The 19,552-nt window shown below is 47.0% G+C and overlaps 1 protein-coding gene across 1 annotated transcript in view; it reads left to right on the top strand.

Moving 5' to 3' along the window:
- LOC135829138 (uncharacterized) overlaps nucleotides 1–19,552 on the top strand; it is a 210,596-nt gene that overhangs the window by 157,971 nt on the left and 33,073 nt on the right. The window contains exons 11-15 of the mRNA XM_065341544.1: nucleotides 1,391–1,489; nucleotides 2,499–2,621; nucleotides 11,423–11,491; nucleotides 12,825–13,218; nucleotides 15,875–16,101. Of these exons, the coding sequence (XP_065197616.1) occupies nucleotides 1,391–1,489; nucleotides 2,499–2,621; nucleotides 11,423–11,491; nucleotides 12,825–13,218; nucleotides 15,875–16,101 (912 nt within the window). The remainder of the gene's footprint in view (nucleotides 1–1,390; nucleotides 1,490–2,498; nucleotides 2,622–11,422; nucleotides 11,492–12,824; nucleotides 13,219–15,874; nucleotides 16,102–19,552) is intronic.

Here is a 19,552-nt window from a genome sequence, read left to right as displayed (position 1 = left end):
GAATGCGTAGTAGTATGATAATGCACAACAGTACAACAAGCAGTGCTGATATACACATAAAACGGAGTGGCTCTGCACCATTATCAGTAAGCTGGATATAGACTGTACAGGCACTATTGGGAAAGGTTTGATAATGAACAGTGCTGTCGAGAGATAATATTCATACATGCATGAACTATGAAGAGAGTGAAAAAGAGATTGAGGAAACATCAGAAACAAACACAAAACTGGTACAGCAATAGCATGATACGTGACAATTATTGTAGTGCCAAGGATTATTTTATACAAAGCAAAAAGGACCAAGAAACTACAAGCTACACTATAATGTCCACTAAAACCACCAGTTACTAAACAATTAGCTCATGCGATAACATTGCACGACACTGACCGGTACTGACGTTCTACAACTAACTGGCTAGCAATGTTATCGCATGAGCTGATTGTTTAGTAACTGATTGTGTTAGTGGACATTATAGTGTAACTTGAAGTTTCTTGGTCCTTTTTACTTGTTATAAATATGTACATGTGAATATGTACATGTGCACATAATTGCAGGTGCTGGCAACAGCAGTGTATGGAAGTAGAAAAAGAGTTCACTATCCGGGGGAAGCAAGTACTGGGCCAGTAATTTGTACCAGGAATGCCTTTACAGGAGGTTCAATCCTGCGTTGTCGTTTATTCTCGGGCCCATGTCCTGAATTTTTATCGCTTTGCGTATCCTCCTCCTGGCCCGAAGCGACTCGATTGCAAGAACGCGAACCTTCGTAAATACTGAGTCACCAAACGGCAGTACCACACTGCTATGGTGAAGCCGGAAGGGCTCCCGAAGGGATTATCCCGACATCTTATTCGGGGGGGGGGGGGGGTAATTATGTTCCTTGGCATTGTGTTGAGGTTCTACCTTAAGAAACTTTTTCAAGGGCTTAGGACGGTCGATATACACCCCAAAGGGAACCTACCTCCGGGATTGTGAGCAAAATGAAAGGACAGATCGGCTTGCACACATACTTTGGTATTCTCAGACATGGTCTCTTATGACGCATGACATTTCCTGATTACTAGTAGTAGTACTCTGTTCAGAACCTGAACAAACTTTTAGGTCCCCATCTTCTGTATACTGTTTCTTAGTAAATCCTTTCTCTTCCTGGTCTGCACCCAGTACACAAAGCTTGACGAGTTCCTGTATAGCAGCTGCTTGTGCACCTGTATTGGTCATAGGCACTCAGGCCTTTTATCTACATTGTAGCTCTCTCACTTGCTCACTCTCATTCTCCCTTTCTCTCTCTTTCTTGCCGTGATCAATCATGTTGTCGTTTGTCTCTGTGTCCCTCCCCTTAATGTTTCCCCAAATACAAATTATCTTCAATATTCTCACCTCTCCCTACTCCAGCATCAAGAAACTCCATTGCACGTAACCTGTAGCTTTGGCACGCCGGAGGTTATAGAATTTCTGCTTCAAAAGGGTTCAGATCTTTTTGCCTTGAGAGAGGTAAGTCGCACTTTTAGTTAAATTGGCAGCGTCGAGATAATAATCGTAATATGCCGATGAATAGAATCAAGTGCGCATTCATATCACAAACATTGCAACCAAAGAAGTTTTAACTCCAGAACTTTTTCTTGTCACAATCATGAGTGAAGTGTCGTGGCTAAAGGAAAATGGGAAACAACCTAAGGTTTTATGTATTTAGAAAAGAGAAAATGAATGTGTCAATACGCCAATAAGAAGTATTGGATAAGAACGATAATGCTTGCGATGTGTGAGATAGATACATGGTGAGTATTGTGCAAAGTTAGGAAGGCAGTTGTATGTGAGACAATGTGTTGATAACAGTGATTCGATTTTAACCTTGGGTGATGAACAAATAATATTCATGTAAAAGAGGAAGGACCAACACATTACGAGTTTTGACAAAGACCCCAACAACGCAACGAGATAATACATAGTCAGATAGTGCGACAACAAGGCACAAATCTGCCAGGGGTACTGGGACATTGAACGACTTGACACCTAGCTCCAATGAATCTACGAAGTTAAAAACACCAACCTTCTCAAATAACTTGGAAGGCTCACGTGCAGAAAGGTCCAATGAGGGGAAAAAAACGCAACAAAGATGTGCACGAGGTATGTCCCTCGGGAACAAAGATAACAGGATAATAAGAAGATTGGTAAGACCATTGTACAAACTGGTCTAATTACAACTCAACAACGCGAATCAACCAATGATGAATTACATAATTTTCTCTGACCAGTACCATACTTGAAGTATGCATTTTAAAAAAATTGTACAATTTTCTGATCACAAGACATAGTTTGGCTCCACTATTATAATGTGCTAATGGGAGTTGTGATAATTCTCAGAATGAGCATTAGTCATTAGTTTCTTGAATCTGCAAAGTATTCAAAATCAACTGCTGTTCTGGTTCACAGAGCTATCTACAATGTTTATCAAGAGGTCTGTTTTACTTTCTTGTTGATTTACCATTGTTCATTCTACCAGGACAACAGTACATGCCTGGACTCTGCAGTAGCAAGTGGTGACAGCGATTACGCTGAGCCTGCGGCTAGACTACGGGCAATTATCCGCCATCTTGAGAGCAAGTATCCAGAGAAGCAGGAGAAGGTAAGCGCAACTTAGAAGAAAAGAAAATACATCAAAGTGAATTTCCCATTCGAAAAATTGGGTAACCAATGAGGTAACAATATCACTCTATTCCCTCCAGACACTCACACATTGTCTCCCTGCTGCAAACACCGCTTTTGATTCGCCAAAACATTCAGGGTTGGCTCAGTATCAGGTTACTGGTTCAAACTAATGATGGGTTATGCCCAAACATTTAGTGACCCAAAAGTGACATTCGCAGCGGAAACGTCCCTGTGTGGGTGTTTGGTATGAGTGGAATAATTTATGAATGGCTGTAATGCAGTTTACTAAGACTGCGGAAAGGATGCAATAGTTGCAAATATTAATATCAATGAGTACACTCAAATGTCTCTTATCCGGACGCCTCAGATACTGGCACGCCTCTCTACCGGGCACCTTTAGCTTGAGTTCCTATGGCAAAACTGCTTCCAATTTGGGGTTTGAATTATTTTTCGTGTACACTAGTGTCAGTTTATCACTGCCCACCTGTGTAATTCACTCATTTTCATCAAGACAATTTTATCCTGAATACGTGTAATATGTGCCAAAAAAACGTCTTCAGTGTTATAATACATGGTAGACGAGCTGTCCTGAGATAACGGCAAACATGAGATACGGGCAGTGACGTTCGAGCTGATACTGAATCGCTCACTCCAGCAATAATAGTTATTTTATTAAAAGAGAGCATATCTGAGAAAACCAGAAAATTTGAGCAAGTTGATCTATCCAATTTCGCTCAAATTTTCCAGGTAAGTTTCCTTTGGGGTGTAGATCGACTGTTCAAATCCTGTGGTCCATGACGCCAGAATGCAAGGTCTGGTAGATCACGGTTCATCAGTTATTCTGAGTCACCTTGATCAAGTGTACGTGCACTTACAAGGATCGCCTGTTTATATTTAGATTGGATCACGTGCATTTTGATGCCCGGCTTAAGAGCACGCTGGTCGCGTTGTAGGCCTTCCAACCGGGACTTTCCCTCAACATGCAGCACAGAGACTAGGGTGAGTAGGGTTCAAATCGCGTTTTTCATGACGTAAGAAATCTATGATGTGGGCACGGCACATACCATGTGGAACCAGTGTAGCCTGTGCTGGTCAACTCCAAGCGACCTTCATGGCATGCTCGACGGTGCATTCCTTGCTGTTGCAGATCTACATCAAGCACCAGCATGTAAACTAGCCAAGGTTCCTGTTGTACCATGTTCGAGGTGTGTGACGTTAGCATGCTAACGCGAGTTAGCAGCCAGCCCAGCGAGCTGGCCCAACCTGCACGCATGCGCCAGTCACGTGGGCACGCGCCTTCAAAATCCTGTACAATGTCTCTTTCATGTCATTGCTGTTTGGACTTTTGAGCGTGCAACTTGCGGAACAGGTGTTCCCAAAACAATTTCCTTTCGTTAGACTTTCAAGCTTGCATTGTCGTATCTCTACGTTTCAAATTCAGACTTCAATGACGCCTGTTGGTGCCTGAAACAATGTTGTCGTCTACAGTGGAACGTCGACTGTGGACTTTTGGCTTGCGCCATCATCAGGTTTCCTGAAATGAAGTACCTCCACGCAATCTCAGCGACCCTTGTTTGTGCCTTGAAACAATGTCGTCGTCACCAACCGGCGTCCAGCCTCTCCGGATCGCCTCGCTCTACCTGGCTCCGCCGCCCGCCTACTGCGAACGCAGCGACGGCCGCCACGCAGCACCACCACTGCAACAGCAGGCGCTAGCCTGACGATCGTAATTCGTATCCAGAGAAGCGAGTTTGTGGACTTTGATTTACTGTTGGAAGTAACAACGGTAGTTGTCCACTGCCGTCACCAACGCCACCCAGCTTCTCCTCGCTCTACTTGGATCCGTATCGCCGCTCGCCGCTAGCAGGCCGGACCCTACTGGGAGCCCGGTGCAGTGACGACCGCCATATGCGCATGCAGCACCAACAGCAGGTGAACCTGACTGTCCTAAATGGGCCCTTCTCGACCGTGTCCAGAGAGGCGAGTCGTGGACTTCGATTTCCTGCTGCCCGATACAGTTGCAGTCAGTCCAGCTCAGGCGACGTTCCAACTCCGCAGCCCCTCATATGTTGCTCTTCTGGCGCACTAGCATTAATTTTATTTGAATCCGAACCCAGAACTGTGCTTCGTAGGCTGCATGACGGTAGCACTTGAGTTGAGACCAGGACAGTGTTCATGAATGGTCTGTGTTCCACTTTTCCTCACCGCGTTTCACGAGTGCCTGTGGACGTAGTTGGCCACGATCGTCGCGGCCAATCGCCAGTTCTTGCCACCTAGAAACTGGACGTTATCAATACTCAATCTGCGGACAACTGTTTCGTCCTTTGTTGACTCATCAGCGCCGCACAGAGGGAATTAAGCCGAACCTGATAGCAATGGAAAATAAAAATAAAAATAAAACCTCCAAAGCCAGGTTATCAATATCAACTTGTGGCAACTGCGCCTCGCGGTGTACTGGAACAGCATGACCCGCCTGCCAGCAGTGCAGCTCAGTGCACCCGCCAGCGTTTCCGTGCGCCTTTCGTCCTACTCAGCAGTACAGATCCGCATCACGTACCGCAATCGTATGCCGCTACACGAGTACGGCGCTTGCACGTGTCAGCTCAGGCAGTGCTACCTCCAGTGCCGACAGGAGCACCCCAGGGCAAAGTGTAAGGCCTTATCAGTAACTGTGTAAGCACTCAGTTTCTCACTTCTCAAAATTACTGGACTCATATCCTGATCCTATGCTCCGGAGGTATGTTGCACATGGTCGTAATTGTGGGGTTGTGGTAGGTTTCATCGGCAACCACTCAACTAACTGGGATCCATTGAATTTAACACGGTCACATGCTAACCCAGATTATATTTCTGCGCAACGATCCGTTTCTTGCAGCAGGCTTGAAACAGCTGGCCCGTGTTCTTCACCCCCTTTCTCGTCTCTGTGCTGTTCCGGCCTAGATGCGGTTCCTAGAGGAACGGGAAGTTACACACGACACACCCTTTGTAAAGCCTGGAGGGTCGAAGTGTCAACGATTACATTTCAGCAGACCGTATCTCTCCACAATGTCAAGATGACAATGCTGCAAACATGATTCGACAATTGCTCGCCCCGCTGTATCTTGCTAAGCTCAGTGTTAAAAGTGCATTCTGCCGAATTCCCGTCTGCCCGGAGAAGTGGCCCTTGGTGAACCGCTGGCAGGATCAATACTGTTATGAGAGCCTCCTGCCCTTCAGACTGTACTACGCTCCAGGCCAGCTATATGGAACTCTGTCGCATCTGCCAGTGAATGGATTGTGTGCGGGCAGTTCGCACTCCCACGCCTGTTGCATTGCGGGGAATACCTCAATTAACGTTACTTCCTCAATGCATGCTCTGGACTTGTGTTACCTCGCCAGCAACTCGCTATTCTGCTCCGAGCATTTACATACCTCGGTGTTTCTCTGGCCCCAGCAAAAGTGGAGGGTCCAGCTCAAGTCCTGACGTTATTGGCATCTTCCCATTACGGGAAATACCTCGACTAACGTTTCTGTCTCCATGCATGCTCTGGACTTGTGTTAGCTCGCCAGCAACTCGCTACTCGGCGCCGTGCGTTTAAATACCTCGGTGTTTCTCTGGCGTCAGCAAAAGTGCTTCCTTGATGTATGCTCTGGACCTGTGTTAGCTTGCCAGCAACTCGCTACTCGGCGCCGTGCGTTTAAATACCTCGGTGTTTCTCTGGCGTCAGCAAAAGTGCTTCCTTGATGTATGCTCTGGACCTGTGTTAGCTCGCCAGCAACTCGCTACTCGGCGCGGTGCGTTTACATACCTCGGTGTTTCTCTGGCGTCAGCAAAAGTGGAGGGTCCAGCCCACGTCCTGACGTTTATCGGCGTCATCCGGTACACCCGCGCGCTCACATCAGTCTGCCGATGGACGAACTTGCCAAGCTTCACGACCTGCTACGGGCCACTCTCAAGACAGCTTCAACTACCCAATGTCAACTCGACTATCTTTTCTGGGAAAGCTCTCGTTTGCTACAAGAGTGATAGTCCCAGGACGCACGTTGCAGATTGTGGTCACTTGCCAACTGGTACCGGCAGCCGTGTTACCTGATCAAGCTCTCCGAAGAGTGCCACAAATACCTTCGCTGATGGCCTGAGCTCCTGGAATAGTAGAACGGCCGGTCCTTCTTCCTACACCCTAAGTGGACGCCGTCCCCCGACTAGCTGCTATTCACTATGCAAGTGGTGCACCTGGCTGGTGCGCAAACAATTGCGACCGGGGATAGGGCAATGGACAGTCAATCAAGCAGACCAGCCAATCGCAAAGAGTGGTTTGCAATTGTGGCAGCAACTGGGAAAGCTAGCGGCACCAGCTGTAGATGCCAATCGATCGGCTTTACAGCAACTGCAAAAATCTTGCTCATCAGCTGTGGCTATGGCCTGGCGTTATGCACCGGCCACTCGCTTCGAATCAGCTGCCAGACTCGATATTCAGAGAGGCGGGAAGGTGGAAAGCCATGTCTGCCCGAGTAACATTCAGAGGCCACCAGCAGCCAAAGCATGGGTGGCTGTGGCAATGGCCTCAGCCCATGATATCGAGTTCCTGTTAGTCAATCGTTACCGAGCTTGCACTGCTTACAAATTTCACAGGTAGCTGCACTTTGTGATCCGCTCTGGGAGTGCCGATTTATGGAATATATGCTCTCAACTGGTTATGCATCTCTATATGTCTAGCATTTGGCGGCTCTATTCAGAGTCATTGGCGGCTCCATGCGGAGGCATTGGCGGCTCCATGCGGAGTCATCCGGCGGCTCCATGCAGAGTAATTGGCAGCTTCATGTGGAGTAATTCGGCGGCTCCATGCGGAGTCATTTGCTGGCTCCATGCGGAGTCAATTGCCGGCTCCATGCGGAGTCATTCGCCGGCTCCATACGGAGTCATTTGCCGGCTCCATGCGGAGTCATTCGCCTGCTCCATGCGGAGTCATTTGCCGGCTCCATGTGGAATCATTTGCCGGCTCCATGCGGAGTCATTCGCCGGCTCCATGCAGAGTCATTTGCCGGCTCCATGCGGAGTCATTCTCCTGCTCCAAGCGGAGTCATTTGCTGGCTCAGCTGTGAGCCATTATACCAGTTGCTCGAATCGGCACTCCCAGCTTAATGCAAAACTCGGTTGCTCTGTTGTGAGGTGGGGGGATGCTAATGTGAAATATGCGTACTTGTTCTTACTGCAAGAGGACATATCTCAAAGAGGTCTTGCCAATGCAATACTGCTAGCGCTGTAACGATAGTGTCTACGTGTTCTGAGCAGAGCATGCAGGAAATATGATGCGTCTTATCTCCTCCATTATGGTCCGTTTCGAATAGCACATCAGGAACGATCATGATCATGTGTATTGTGTCGTGAACCGGAAATCATTATTCTACATCATGAAGCATGTGATTTCATCATTCCTTTTGCCGTGAAGTTCAAAAACAACATGCCAAACAGTCACTTTTTGCATCAAATGTCGCACCGAAAAATTTGGTGGGCCAAGGAGAAGCTTGTCGTTTGGAGTGACAATTTATCACCGCTACTTTTCCTTGTCAGAGTCAACAATACACTTCGTTTTGCAGCTGGTCTACAAAGCCGAAGTGACACGCAGTAATGTTAACCCAGCGCGTGTGTACTTCGGAGCGACAGAGCCAACGTTCAAGACCCGGTACGGAAACCACAAGGACACATTCAACCACGAGCAGAGACGGAAGAGCACCGAACTATCCAAGTATGCCTGGAAATTGACGGAGAGACAGGAAGACTACTCGATCCAGTGGAGTATTTCAGAACAAGCACAAGCCTACAGCAACATCAAGAAGAGGTGCCAGCTTTGCCTCTCGGAGAAGTTCCGATCATAATCGCGGATAGAGAAACATGCCTCAACAAGAGAAGCGAGCTCATCTCGAAGTGTAGACATTCCAACAAATTCTCGCTCGCAAACTACACTGGGGTCACGTGATGAGATATGCAGTGTTTTCACACACACACACGCACACACACACACACACACACACACACCTCAGACCTTAGACATGCCCATCGCGGGAGCGATGATAGCGAACAGCTATGTTTTTTAGACATAGCAACTTGTGCTGGGATTACACCATCCAACAGCTTGCAAGGCTGATGAATTGACCGCCACACACACACACACTCACGCACTCACACACGCATGCGCACGCACACGCACGCATGCACGCACACACAAACACACACACACACTCTATCTATCTCTCTCATGCACACACATGTGCACACTCACTCTTTCACACTCACACCAAACCACATATTGCGCCATTAGCCACACTGGTATCTGCAATGTAACACATACTACCCAGCTCGTTGGCGTGACACAACTACCACTGAAACCTACTTCATTCCTGCATCGGTTCTACATGTATCTCCCATCTTGCTTATAGCAATATACCTCAGCCATGACACTTGCATTCATATTACGCAGAGTGTATTCCAGCGCTGATGTTATCTCCTCAAGCTTCGTGGTTGCAGCACTGCCTTAGCCTACATTACAATTACCCTATATAACTAGCGAATAGCATTATTATGTTTTATCGTCTGATGAGTGTTTTTTGAAACACAAAACTCGAAGTAGTGGTTGCGACTTCGGCGATGATTTGTAAGAAAGGTTTGCTCCCCACACCGGAGCTCGCGCTATTCCGCCGACTTTACTTGACACTTGACTGACTCACGACTGCCATCCAGAGCACACGAGAAGTCCATCGAACCTTCGACTCAGCAAACCTGCAAGAAAGCACCACTCCCTGCTCAATACACAGTGTTTCGGGGAATTCACCCCTCATCAGTTGAGCTTGAGTAGGCTGAGGAAGATTGTGCCCGAAGAGCACCACTTATATAGTGCTCTCCAGGCACAAACATCACCAGGGATACAAACTTACAGAGACGCTCCGCTTCCAGCGCGACAAACACCTCGTGAACACCAGATAGTAGCGTGAGTCAGTGTCGCTCCTGGACGGTGAGACAGACGTCGAGGACCCTCGGTCATTCGCAACGCTGTCACCTCCAAACCAACTAGTCGCAAGCCCGCGCTGGGCACAACAGTATGAAGTAGTGGTTGCGACTTCGGCGATGATTTGTAAGAAAGGTTTGCTCCCCACACCGGAGCTCGCGCTATTCCGCCGACTTTACTTGACACTTGACTGACTCACGACTGCCACCCAGAGCACACGAGAAGTCCATCGAACCTTCGACTCGGCAAACCTGCAAGAAAGCACCACTCCCTGCTCAATACACAGTGTTTCGGGGAATTCACCCCTCATCAGTTGAGCTTGAGTAGGCTGAGGAAGATTGTGCCTGAAGAGCACCACTTATATAGTGCTCTCCAGGCACAAACATCACCAGGGATACAAACTTACAGAGACTCTCCGCTTCCAGCGCGACAAACACCTCGTGAACACCAGATAGTAGCGTGAGTCAGTGTCGCTCCTGGACGGTGAGACAGACGTCGAGGACCCTCGGTCATTCGCAACGCTGTCACCTCCAAACCAACTAGTCGCAAGCCCGCGCTGGGCACAACAGTATGAAGTAGTGGTTGCGACTTCGGCGATGATTTGTAAGAAAGGTTTGCTCCCCACACCGGAGCTCGCGCTATTCCGCCGACTTTACTTGACACTTGACTGACTCACGACTGCCATCCAGAGCACACGAGAAGTCCATCGAACCTTCGACTCGGCAAACCTGCAAGAAAGCACCACTCCCTGCTCAATACACAGTGTTTCGGGGAATTCACCCCTCATCAGTTGAGCTTGAGTAGGCTGAGGAAGATTGTGCCTGAAGAGCACCACTTATATAGTGCTCTCCAGGCACAAACATCACCAGGGATACAATGTCTCACCGTCCAGGAGCGACACTGACTCACGCTACTATCTGGTGTTCACGAGGTGTTTGTCGCGCTGGAAGCGGAGCGTCTCTGTAAGTTTGTATCCCTGGTGATGTTTGTGCCTGGAGAGCACTATATAAGTGGTGCTCTTCAGGCACAATCTTCCTCAGCCTACTCAAGCTCAACTGATGAGGGGTGAATTCCCCGAAACACTGTGTATTGAGCAGGGAGTGGTGCTTTCTTGCAGGTTTGCCGAGTCGAAGGTTCGATGGACTTCTCGTGTGCTCTGGATGGCAGTCGTGAGTCAGTCAAGTGTCAAGTAAAGTCGGCGGAATAGCGCGAGCTCCGGTGTGGGGAGCAAACCTTTCTTACAAAACTCGAAGTTGCGAGAAAGGTTTTTGGTCTCTATTGTTCTGCCTCGTGTGGCATAAGTTCTGCCCTTTTTCAGGTATTGAGCATTATTTGCAGCAAAGACCCCAGACACTTTGTTGTATGTACTATGTATACACGTATATTAAGTCAATGGGGCGTTCGTCTTCATCAACTGTTCGAACAATTATTTTAAAGAGATTAGTTGAAGCGTCCCATTTGAACGGTTTCTATCTTTTTAGAATTTTCAGTGGAATTGTCGATGACGTCCGATAAGATCGACCATCTCCACGCACTTCGTGATGTAGCTATTGGAAACTCTTCGGAAAAAAAGTCAAAGAATGACAATTCGAACAAGCCAGAAGTGAATAGCCACAAAGAAGAGTATTCCTTTTGCTCATGGTACCCTGTCCGTGACCGTCTTTCCTGGCACCTCACTTCACTCCAACCATGTTTCTCAACGGACTATTCTCTACCAACCACCTGTCCTCTTCCTTATTCCTACTTTTACATAATTATGTCATTGTGTTTCCTGTGTGTTCTATTGGCAATGTAGGTAATGGAAATTGTTCGACATGCCGCTGACAAGGAGACCGCTGTGCCTCGAAACCGTCGTTTTCTTCAGGTAAAATAGAGAAAAGACAAAATGTTCCGAGTTATGACTAACCGTGCATCGATGTAACCAGATATTATACCGTCAGCAAGTGTGACGAAAGGGCACAAAACTGATAAGGAGTACTTAGCTGAAAAACTGACAAGGAATGCTCAGCTTCCCCTTCCATGCTTACCATATCAACTTGAACCTCCCAATTTAGGTGGTCTGTTACTTTGCGTCATTGAGTTGTATATAAGACCGGTATGTCCAATTGTCTTACTATTCTCGTCTTCATCCTGTAAAGTTCGGCATTCTTTGTTGCTGTGGGACAGAGTCCATGCTCATCCTTATTGCGCTTTCCTTCCCCTCTTTGGATATTTCCTTACCTGAGCCTCCCAAGTTGGAAGGTTGTTGGTTTACACATCTTAGATGTGTTGGAGTGAGTTGTTAGGTCGTTGGATGTCTCAGTACTTTTTTTGTGCCCTGTTGTCCCACTTGCTGCCAGTGTATTATCTGATTGCACTGTGGGACAGTGAGTCATAACTTGTAACATTTTGCCCTTTATTTATTTTTTACATGATTACATTGGCTAAACATCCGAGCTCGTCAGGTAAAGTCATTATTATCTGTTATACTGAGTATTCCAAGTATCCCGTTGCTATGGAGAGTATCGTGACAATTGAGGTCATTCTCTGATGTTATGTACATAGTAATTGTTAAAAAGGATGAAGTTTCGTTTTCAATCCGTGCATACGGTAAAAACTCGTCTGTACTTTCAATACGTTTCACAAAGCTATCACCGACTCATTTTTTCGATGTCCACCATCCTAGTGTTGAAAGTAGCAAGAATCTTCATAGATTTATTTCCTGCCTGTGTTTGAATTCAGGCAAGTACATGTGGGCAGTGCACGCCGCTTGCCGAAAGAACCATATAGCATGTGGACAAGCTGATCTTCTCATTTACATTGTCCGACTTATAAAAAAATTCATCCCCACAAAATGTTCTCCTCACATACTTTACTGTCCAACAGATGAACACTGCCAACTATGGAGCATTATCATCTTCACAGCTGTTTAGGAAAATTTGCCTTCAACACTTATATCCAGTAATTGTTATAATTTACTAAGAAACGGTGGACATCACGCAACTGCATTAGAAAGGAAAGGGGGTTTATCAAGTGACAACCGCTCTATTCAGTTGCTATTCACAGTGAGTGGCCCGAAACGTCACAATATTTTGACGTCACTGATAAAGAATTTTCATCCAGCGCATGCGCCACGTGTAAACAGCAACTGCATTGAGTGATTGTAAGTTGACAAAACCCCTATTCTGTAATTGTTCTTGTGTGTGTTATATACGCAGACTTACCTTCAGCTGGAGGAATTTTATTCCGAAGGCCAAGTGCACGCTAACACGCTAGTTGTTCTAGTTAGCGGGGAACAACTTGTTGGGAAGTCCACACTAATCAAGACATTGAGAAAAGAAGAAAACAATGGCACATCAAACGACTCGAAACGAACCCGAGGCATCCAGATGTCCAACTTCACTGATGAGCGTGGTCAGCATTTGCGTATCAAAGATCTCGCTGGGCAGGATGCGTTTTCAGCGACACACGACATTTTCTGCCTATCCACATCAGTACCAAGCCTCGGTCTTGCTGTTGTCAATAGCAAATGGGACGCGAAACTGATGACAACAAGCATAACCACCACAGCTGGTCGGTTTTTGAGCCGGATGCCACCAACGGTAACATCAGGTCAGTGCGATACTTTATCAAATACGTTTATGATAATTTTTGTTTGTGTCTGTTGATCCGTATGTCGGCATGTACTGTAGCAGACATGTTAATTCAGTTGATTGACCAGGGCCGGCGCCCTCAGCGCCTACAGAACACTGCGTGCAGTGCACAGTCATGTTTATTCGATGTGACCAGCGCGCTGCAGCGCATAAATGCATGTGTGTACCGCTTGTCCACGGCTGCATGGCGAGTGCCCTGGGGCCGCAAGATGTGTGACCGGATTTCCATGTCCACGACATTACATGCATGAATGAATGATTAGGGCATGTGTTTGACTCTGTACACTGGTGCAGGGAGGGCACTGTGTGTGTGTGTGTGTGTGCATGCAGGTATGTATGTGTGTGTGTGTGTGTGTGTGTGTGTGTGTGTGTGTGTCCCATATGGTGCAGTGGTATGTGCAGCGATTTCCAATCGATAGGTTGCGGGCTCGATTCCCGACGATTATGGTCACACGTTATTCTTCTCTTTCTCAGACTCTTCCTGACTTTTCTTTCTTTCTCCTGGGTGGTTACCAACAGCCAGTGTATGCCGGAGTATGTGGTGTGGTGTGTGTGGAGAAAAAAAAGAAAAAGAAAAAAAATGGAAAAATGAAAAATAGGGATTCACTGGCCAGAAAAAGTCACTTCAAACAGCTGTGTGGTGGATACCAGGCTAAAATAGTGGCGGTCAATTCATCAGCCTTGCAAGCTGTTGAATGGTGTAATCCAAGCACAAGAAAGTTGCTATGTCTAACATAGCTGTTCGCTATCATCGCTCCCGCGATGGGCATGTCTGAGGTCTGAGGTGTGTGTGTGCGTGTGTGTGCGTGTGTGTGCGTGTGTGTGTGTGTGTGTGTGTGCGTGTGTATGTTCATGTGTGTTTTATTTATAGTGGTGTGTACGGGTAGTCGGATACCCATGCAACCTGTGAGGACCTCGGGTAGACGGGTACAGAATAGTACCTGAAAACCTGAAGTCGCTGATGGCATCATGTACAGTGCACATGTACAAATTCATGTACAAATTCCGTGGGTAGACACATTGGTGAAGGTCCAGAACATGTGCGTCAATTTGGGCCCGGGAGCATATGTGGTCCCGCCGACATTTTGGATGCGTGAAATCAGACTGTTTTTCACATGAACAAACAGTTTTATTCACAAGTGCTGTACACTGTACTTGTTGTGAACCATCTGGTTCTCTCAAGTATCAGAAACGAACGACCACATGGCACGAGGACAACTATTTAATCTTGACAGTATATTTCACTTCGATCAACTAATGATAATGAATAACTAACACTAAAACCACCCAGTAGTTATAGCGTGAACATGACAGCGTATACGAGAAAAGCATACACATACAACTTACAACTACAGCGCGCACAGCAAACCGCACATAGCGCCTGTAGCGTATACCACGTCGTAAACACCAGCAGTACGGCGGAGTCGGGATACAAATGCATTGAAACGAACACAATGTCAAAAGCGAGAAGGCCTTTCACTCTTGAGAACTTGTGGTTTCGCAACAGTACTAACGAATTGTTACTGCACATCAAGCTGAACATGCACTGCCCCCATGTACTGGGTCTTTCCTTTTGCCCATGCGTGTTTACACGGAGGCGGTCTAGAAAATGAGATAAGAGTGTTGACACATGGCACATGGGCGCGTACACGGATAGTGGACATTATACAAATCTTCAAGTTATTCCGAACTTTCCAGAGTTGGACTTTTCACGCTGTGTGTGTGCAGTGGTTAACAGTTTTACCACACAGAGCACTATGGTCTGTGCATACAGTTATGTACCACTTCCAGTCTACTGGATACCCGCACTATCATGCTACATGAATCACGTGGCACAAGTCCACAGACTTGCCACGTGCAAATACATGCAGTCAGGGAAAGTGAGCTTTGTGTTTGAGAAAGAAATTAATTATTTCATTTTTGGGCATGGAATAGTCCCGCCTCATCTTTGCTGCAACAATGAGTCCACAACTGACAAGTGAGAAAACAGCAAACAGCTTCTGGATCGAAACGTTCAGATCCTTTATTGTTGAGGCCCTTGAATGGAAGAGCCGTGCCCTTGGTTCAAATGTTCTGCTCTTTTATCCAATTGAGCAACGTCCGAAATGTCCATACAAAAATTGTGTATGCCCGATGGATCCCAAGATTTTCGGAAGCATTCAGAGAACTCGCATCTGTCTTCTCCATCTCCAGACTTTGCTCTCCAGAGATCTGATAATAGAATCAGCCTGGTCGGCATTAGCTGCTTCTTCTTTGTTTGTCGTAGAAACAGCAGCGCACACTTCTGACTGGCCTGTGCAGCCACTTCTCCAGTAGATTACCAAGGCTCTCAGCCCGAGACCGAACACATGGAGGTCAGGCATGGTTCCATCCTCACTCACGAGATATATCTTCGAAGCCGCTCATAACACCCTCGTACGTACTATCGTTCGCCAATTCATTTGAAGTAGCATTAGTACAATTGCTTTAAAACACTCTTCTGACCAATTTTTTAGCTGCATGCCATGATATTGCAGAGAGTGTGTGGCTTAAAATCACCTTTCCTCAAATCTCCTCACCACAAATGCATATATTGTTTTATTTGCGTTTCCCATCTCTTGTTGTTGCAAATACAGACCAGCCGTTCAATGTCATGATAATTGCGACCTTCCGCGACGAGATCAAGAAAGAGGATCATGGAGAACTTGCTGCAAAGCTTGCCACAAGCTATAGTAGTGTCAAGAAGGAGTTTGGTGATAAACTCCACTTTCGAGGACGCTTTGCTATCAATGCCACCGTCAATGACGCAGACTTCGATCGCCTGAGAGTAAAACTTTCTGAGGTCTGCAGAGATATCCTGAGCGTAAGTAAAACTGTAAACCAGATTTTAATACTAGTGGAGAAACTGGGGGATAGTAAAAAGATCAGGAGAGATAAAGTGACGGAGAGGAATATGCACAGAACGATGGAGAGAAAGAGTTAGGGAGACAGAGAGTGAGATTGTGAGTTAAAGAGAGACAGAGATAGAACTGCAATGCACACCAGTGCATTAGACAGAGTTTATAATCATTTGCGGTGATCCGCACTTGCACCTCTCCCGTGAATTGTGGATTTGGTTATGAAAGAACTATTCAAACTGGAAAGCAACCCTAAACAATGTTCCAAGAATGACCTTCACAAAATAATGGGTGGCATAGAAAGTGGCAAGCTGCAGGGATGGAGCCTGGATGATGGCCTGCCGAAGGGAAAATATGGATCAGCCAAACGGACTTTTGGTCCAAGACCACGTGACTGTGAGTCTGATCTACTCAGCCACCAGGACAAGGTCCTGGGGTCTGGTGATTTTTTTCTCCATTTAGACAGTTCACTTCCCCGACTCATCCTTTGAAATATCCATGAGCACTCTGCTGAAGGCTAGAGATAGGCACCCACTGCGCTAGCATCGAGCAGCCAAAGGTGGGGCCATGCATCATATGGATATTAAATATGATGGTAGGTAAACAACAAAGAGAAACACAAAACACTTCTTTAAATATCGATCATAGGAAACACAAGAGGGTTTTGAGGAAAATAGGACCGAAAGAACTCCACCACCCACCCCAGAGCATTACAAAGCAAGAACTTTACGCAGGATAGCTGCCGAGCCAAGGAGAGCATTCTTTTGCAATTCAAACACAGAGCAGTACCTGGTGATACCAATGGTGTTAAGGTATCCTGGCAACTGTTTGGGAACGTGCCCAAACTCCCAACTACTACAGGAACAATCTGAGTCTCCATTTGCCAAAGCCGATGGATTTCGCGAGCAAGAAGTTGATACTTGGCACGTTTCTCAACTTCCATTTCAGCAACGCGTGAATCACCAGGTACAGCAATGTCAATGACCAGGGCCTTTTTGGCAGATCCATCAACCAGAACAATATCAGGCCGTCGGTGCTTAGTTAAGCGATCGCACCGAATGGTGAAATTCCAAAGAATCTTGATCTTCTTGTCCTGCGGAGAGATTTTGGCGTCTGAAGTATCTGTAGCTTCAGGCACGTTATCCTCGGGTGCAGGATGCTCTTGTACCATTGCACTAGTCTTGGTATGCTCAAGCACCGGATCACAGTGGTGCTTGTAGTTCTTGTCTTCACATGGTATCCCATGTACACGACAGAGTGACCTGTGGACCAGAGAGGCCAGCTGATTATGACGCTCCAAGTTGTCCCGTCCAGGGAGGTTTGAACACACGCATAGGATATGGGCAATCGACTAGCCTGCCTTCCCACAAACTCGACACAGTGGGCTTCCGCCCTGATGGAAGATTTGGGCCTTGAGCAGGTTAGTTGCCAAGGCCTGGTCTTGTGCCGCAATGATCAGGCTCTCTGTGGTCTTCTTGAGACCAGCCTTTGTCAGCGAGTTCCAGGTGCTCTCCTTGGTTGTTCTGTTCGCTGGACAAACTGTCCATGCAAGGGTTTCTGGGTTCATGCCAAGAGGTATTCTTTTTGAATTGACACTTCACCACCTGTGAGGAGTCCCGTGGGGCATCCAGATGTGGCCACAGAATGGGCGCAGCCACCTTCAGGAGCTCCTCATCTGACTGAAGCACATAACGCTGGAGATTGTTTTTCTCCATGGTGACAACGTCATGAATACTTTGCAAACCACGTCCACCCTCCTTGCGACTGACGTACATACTGGCTACATCAACACGTGGATGGAGAGCTCCATGCATAGTCATAAGCTTGCACGTTCTTCGGTCAGCAGATTTCAACTCGTCTTGCATCCATGCCAAGATACCAGCACTATACCATATCAAAGCCACAGCCCAGGTGTTGATGGCTGTAGTGATATTGTGGCCGTTTCGAGCTAAGGGGAGTACTCGCTGCACACGCCACTTGTACTCCTGCAGGATTTTCGTCTACATACTTGAATGGTCCACACCTCCAGCTTCAAGGAATCCAAGATATTTGTACGTTTCTCCTGGCTGTAGCGACCTGATAGATGAGTGGTCAGGCGATAGGATCTCCTCAGATGCTGCATGCTTTCCTGCCTATAGTACAGTGGTCATGCATTTTGCCTTGAATTATTATTATTATTATCAATATTATTAAACGCATGTCCACGAAGGTGGCGGGGGGGGGGGCACTTTCACTTACCCCATTCAGGATTGATGTCTGAAGAGTAATGCAATTATGAAATGACTGAAGCGACGTACAAAAAGCCGTAAGCAATAATACCAATCAGACTGATGGAAAACTTAATCGAAAGTATAGAATAGAATATTCATAATGTCTGGCGGAATAACATGAATCACGATAACCAGTCCTGTTAGGTGGGGCGGGCCCCAAGCCATGCCTGTCGGTCCGCTACCATTGAGCGGACTGCGTCCGCATCTAGCGGCTGGTGGAGGGTAAGTCCATACCATGATGACAATTCCGTCTGCATGACCATTACCAAAATTGTCTGAGGTCGACGTCTGAAACGTTCAGTGCCATGGTCGTTGGCCAAGCGAAGATATATATCCACTGCCAGCTGAGGAGGAGAAGTTGGCACCAAACGAACGAAATGGCCAGCGAGACTGTAGCGCTGCCTTGTGATCATCTCGCTGATGGGCGCAGCTCTACAGCGCTTGCACAGTGTGTCATTCTTGGTTTTATTTTAGATATCGCAAATCGATGATGCTCCTTAGCTGGGTCCTGTGGAACAAATACATTCGTGCGACCTCCGATATCAGTAGGCCCCAAGTGCAGCAGTTGTAGGTCAGAACAGGGATGACGTAGGCGTTGTAGAGCCTCAACTGAAGACCTTCCTTGATCTGGCGTCTCCGGTTCCAGACCTTGAGGAACGAGTTGAAGGTGGCGGCCAGTTGACGCCTCCGAGCAGCATCTTCGGCATCACCCAGAAGGGAGCCTAGTTTGCGGACAGTACGCCATGTTTCTTGGTTCCTATCGGGAAATCAGGCGACGGTGGTATGTTCTGTTTTTGAAGGATTAACGTTCAGGCTCCATCTCAAGCAAGAGCAATCATTAAAGCCAGATGGTCTTTAGAATAAGGTCCCGTACATTTGCGGCATCCCGGATCGTGTACATACTTCTATGCACACAAATTGACAGGTTTTTGTACATAGAACACTTTCATTCAGAAGGCAAAGCACCTTTCACACCTCGTTCGAGTGCATGCAGCGCAGCCGCCATGGTCATGCCAATGACTGCATGTACCTGCTTCTGATCACACTTCATTGTCTTCTAGCCTGTTGCCGTCAAGCTTGACAGTCAGGACAGCCACTTGTGGTCTCTGTATATGCAGGTCATATATGGTGTAATGGGTAGCCGAGT

The sequence above is a fragment of the Sycon ciliatum genome, chromosome 13 (assembly GCF_964019385.1).
Source record: "Sycon ciliatum chromosome 13, ocSycCili1.1, whole genome shotgun sequence".
Taxonomy (NCBI): domain Eukaryota; kingdom Metazoa; phylum Porifera; class Calcarea; order Leucosolenida; family Sycettidae; genus Sycon; species Sycon ciliatum.
Note: the sequence above shows the minus strand (reverse complement) of the source record. Positions and strands in the feature narration are given on the sequence as shown.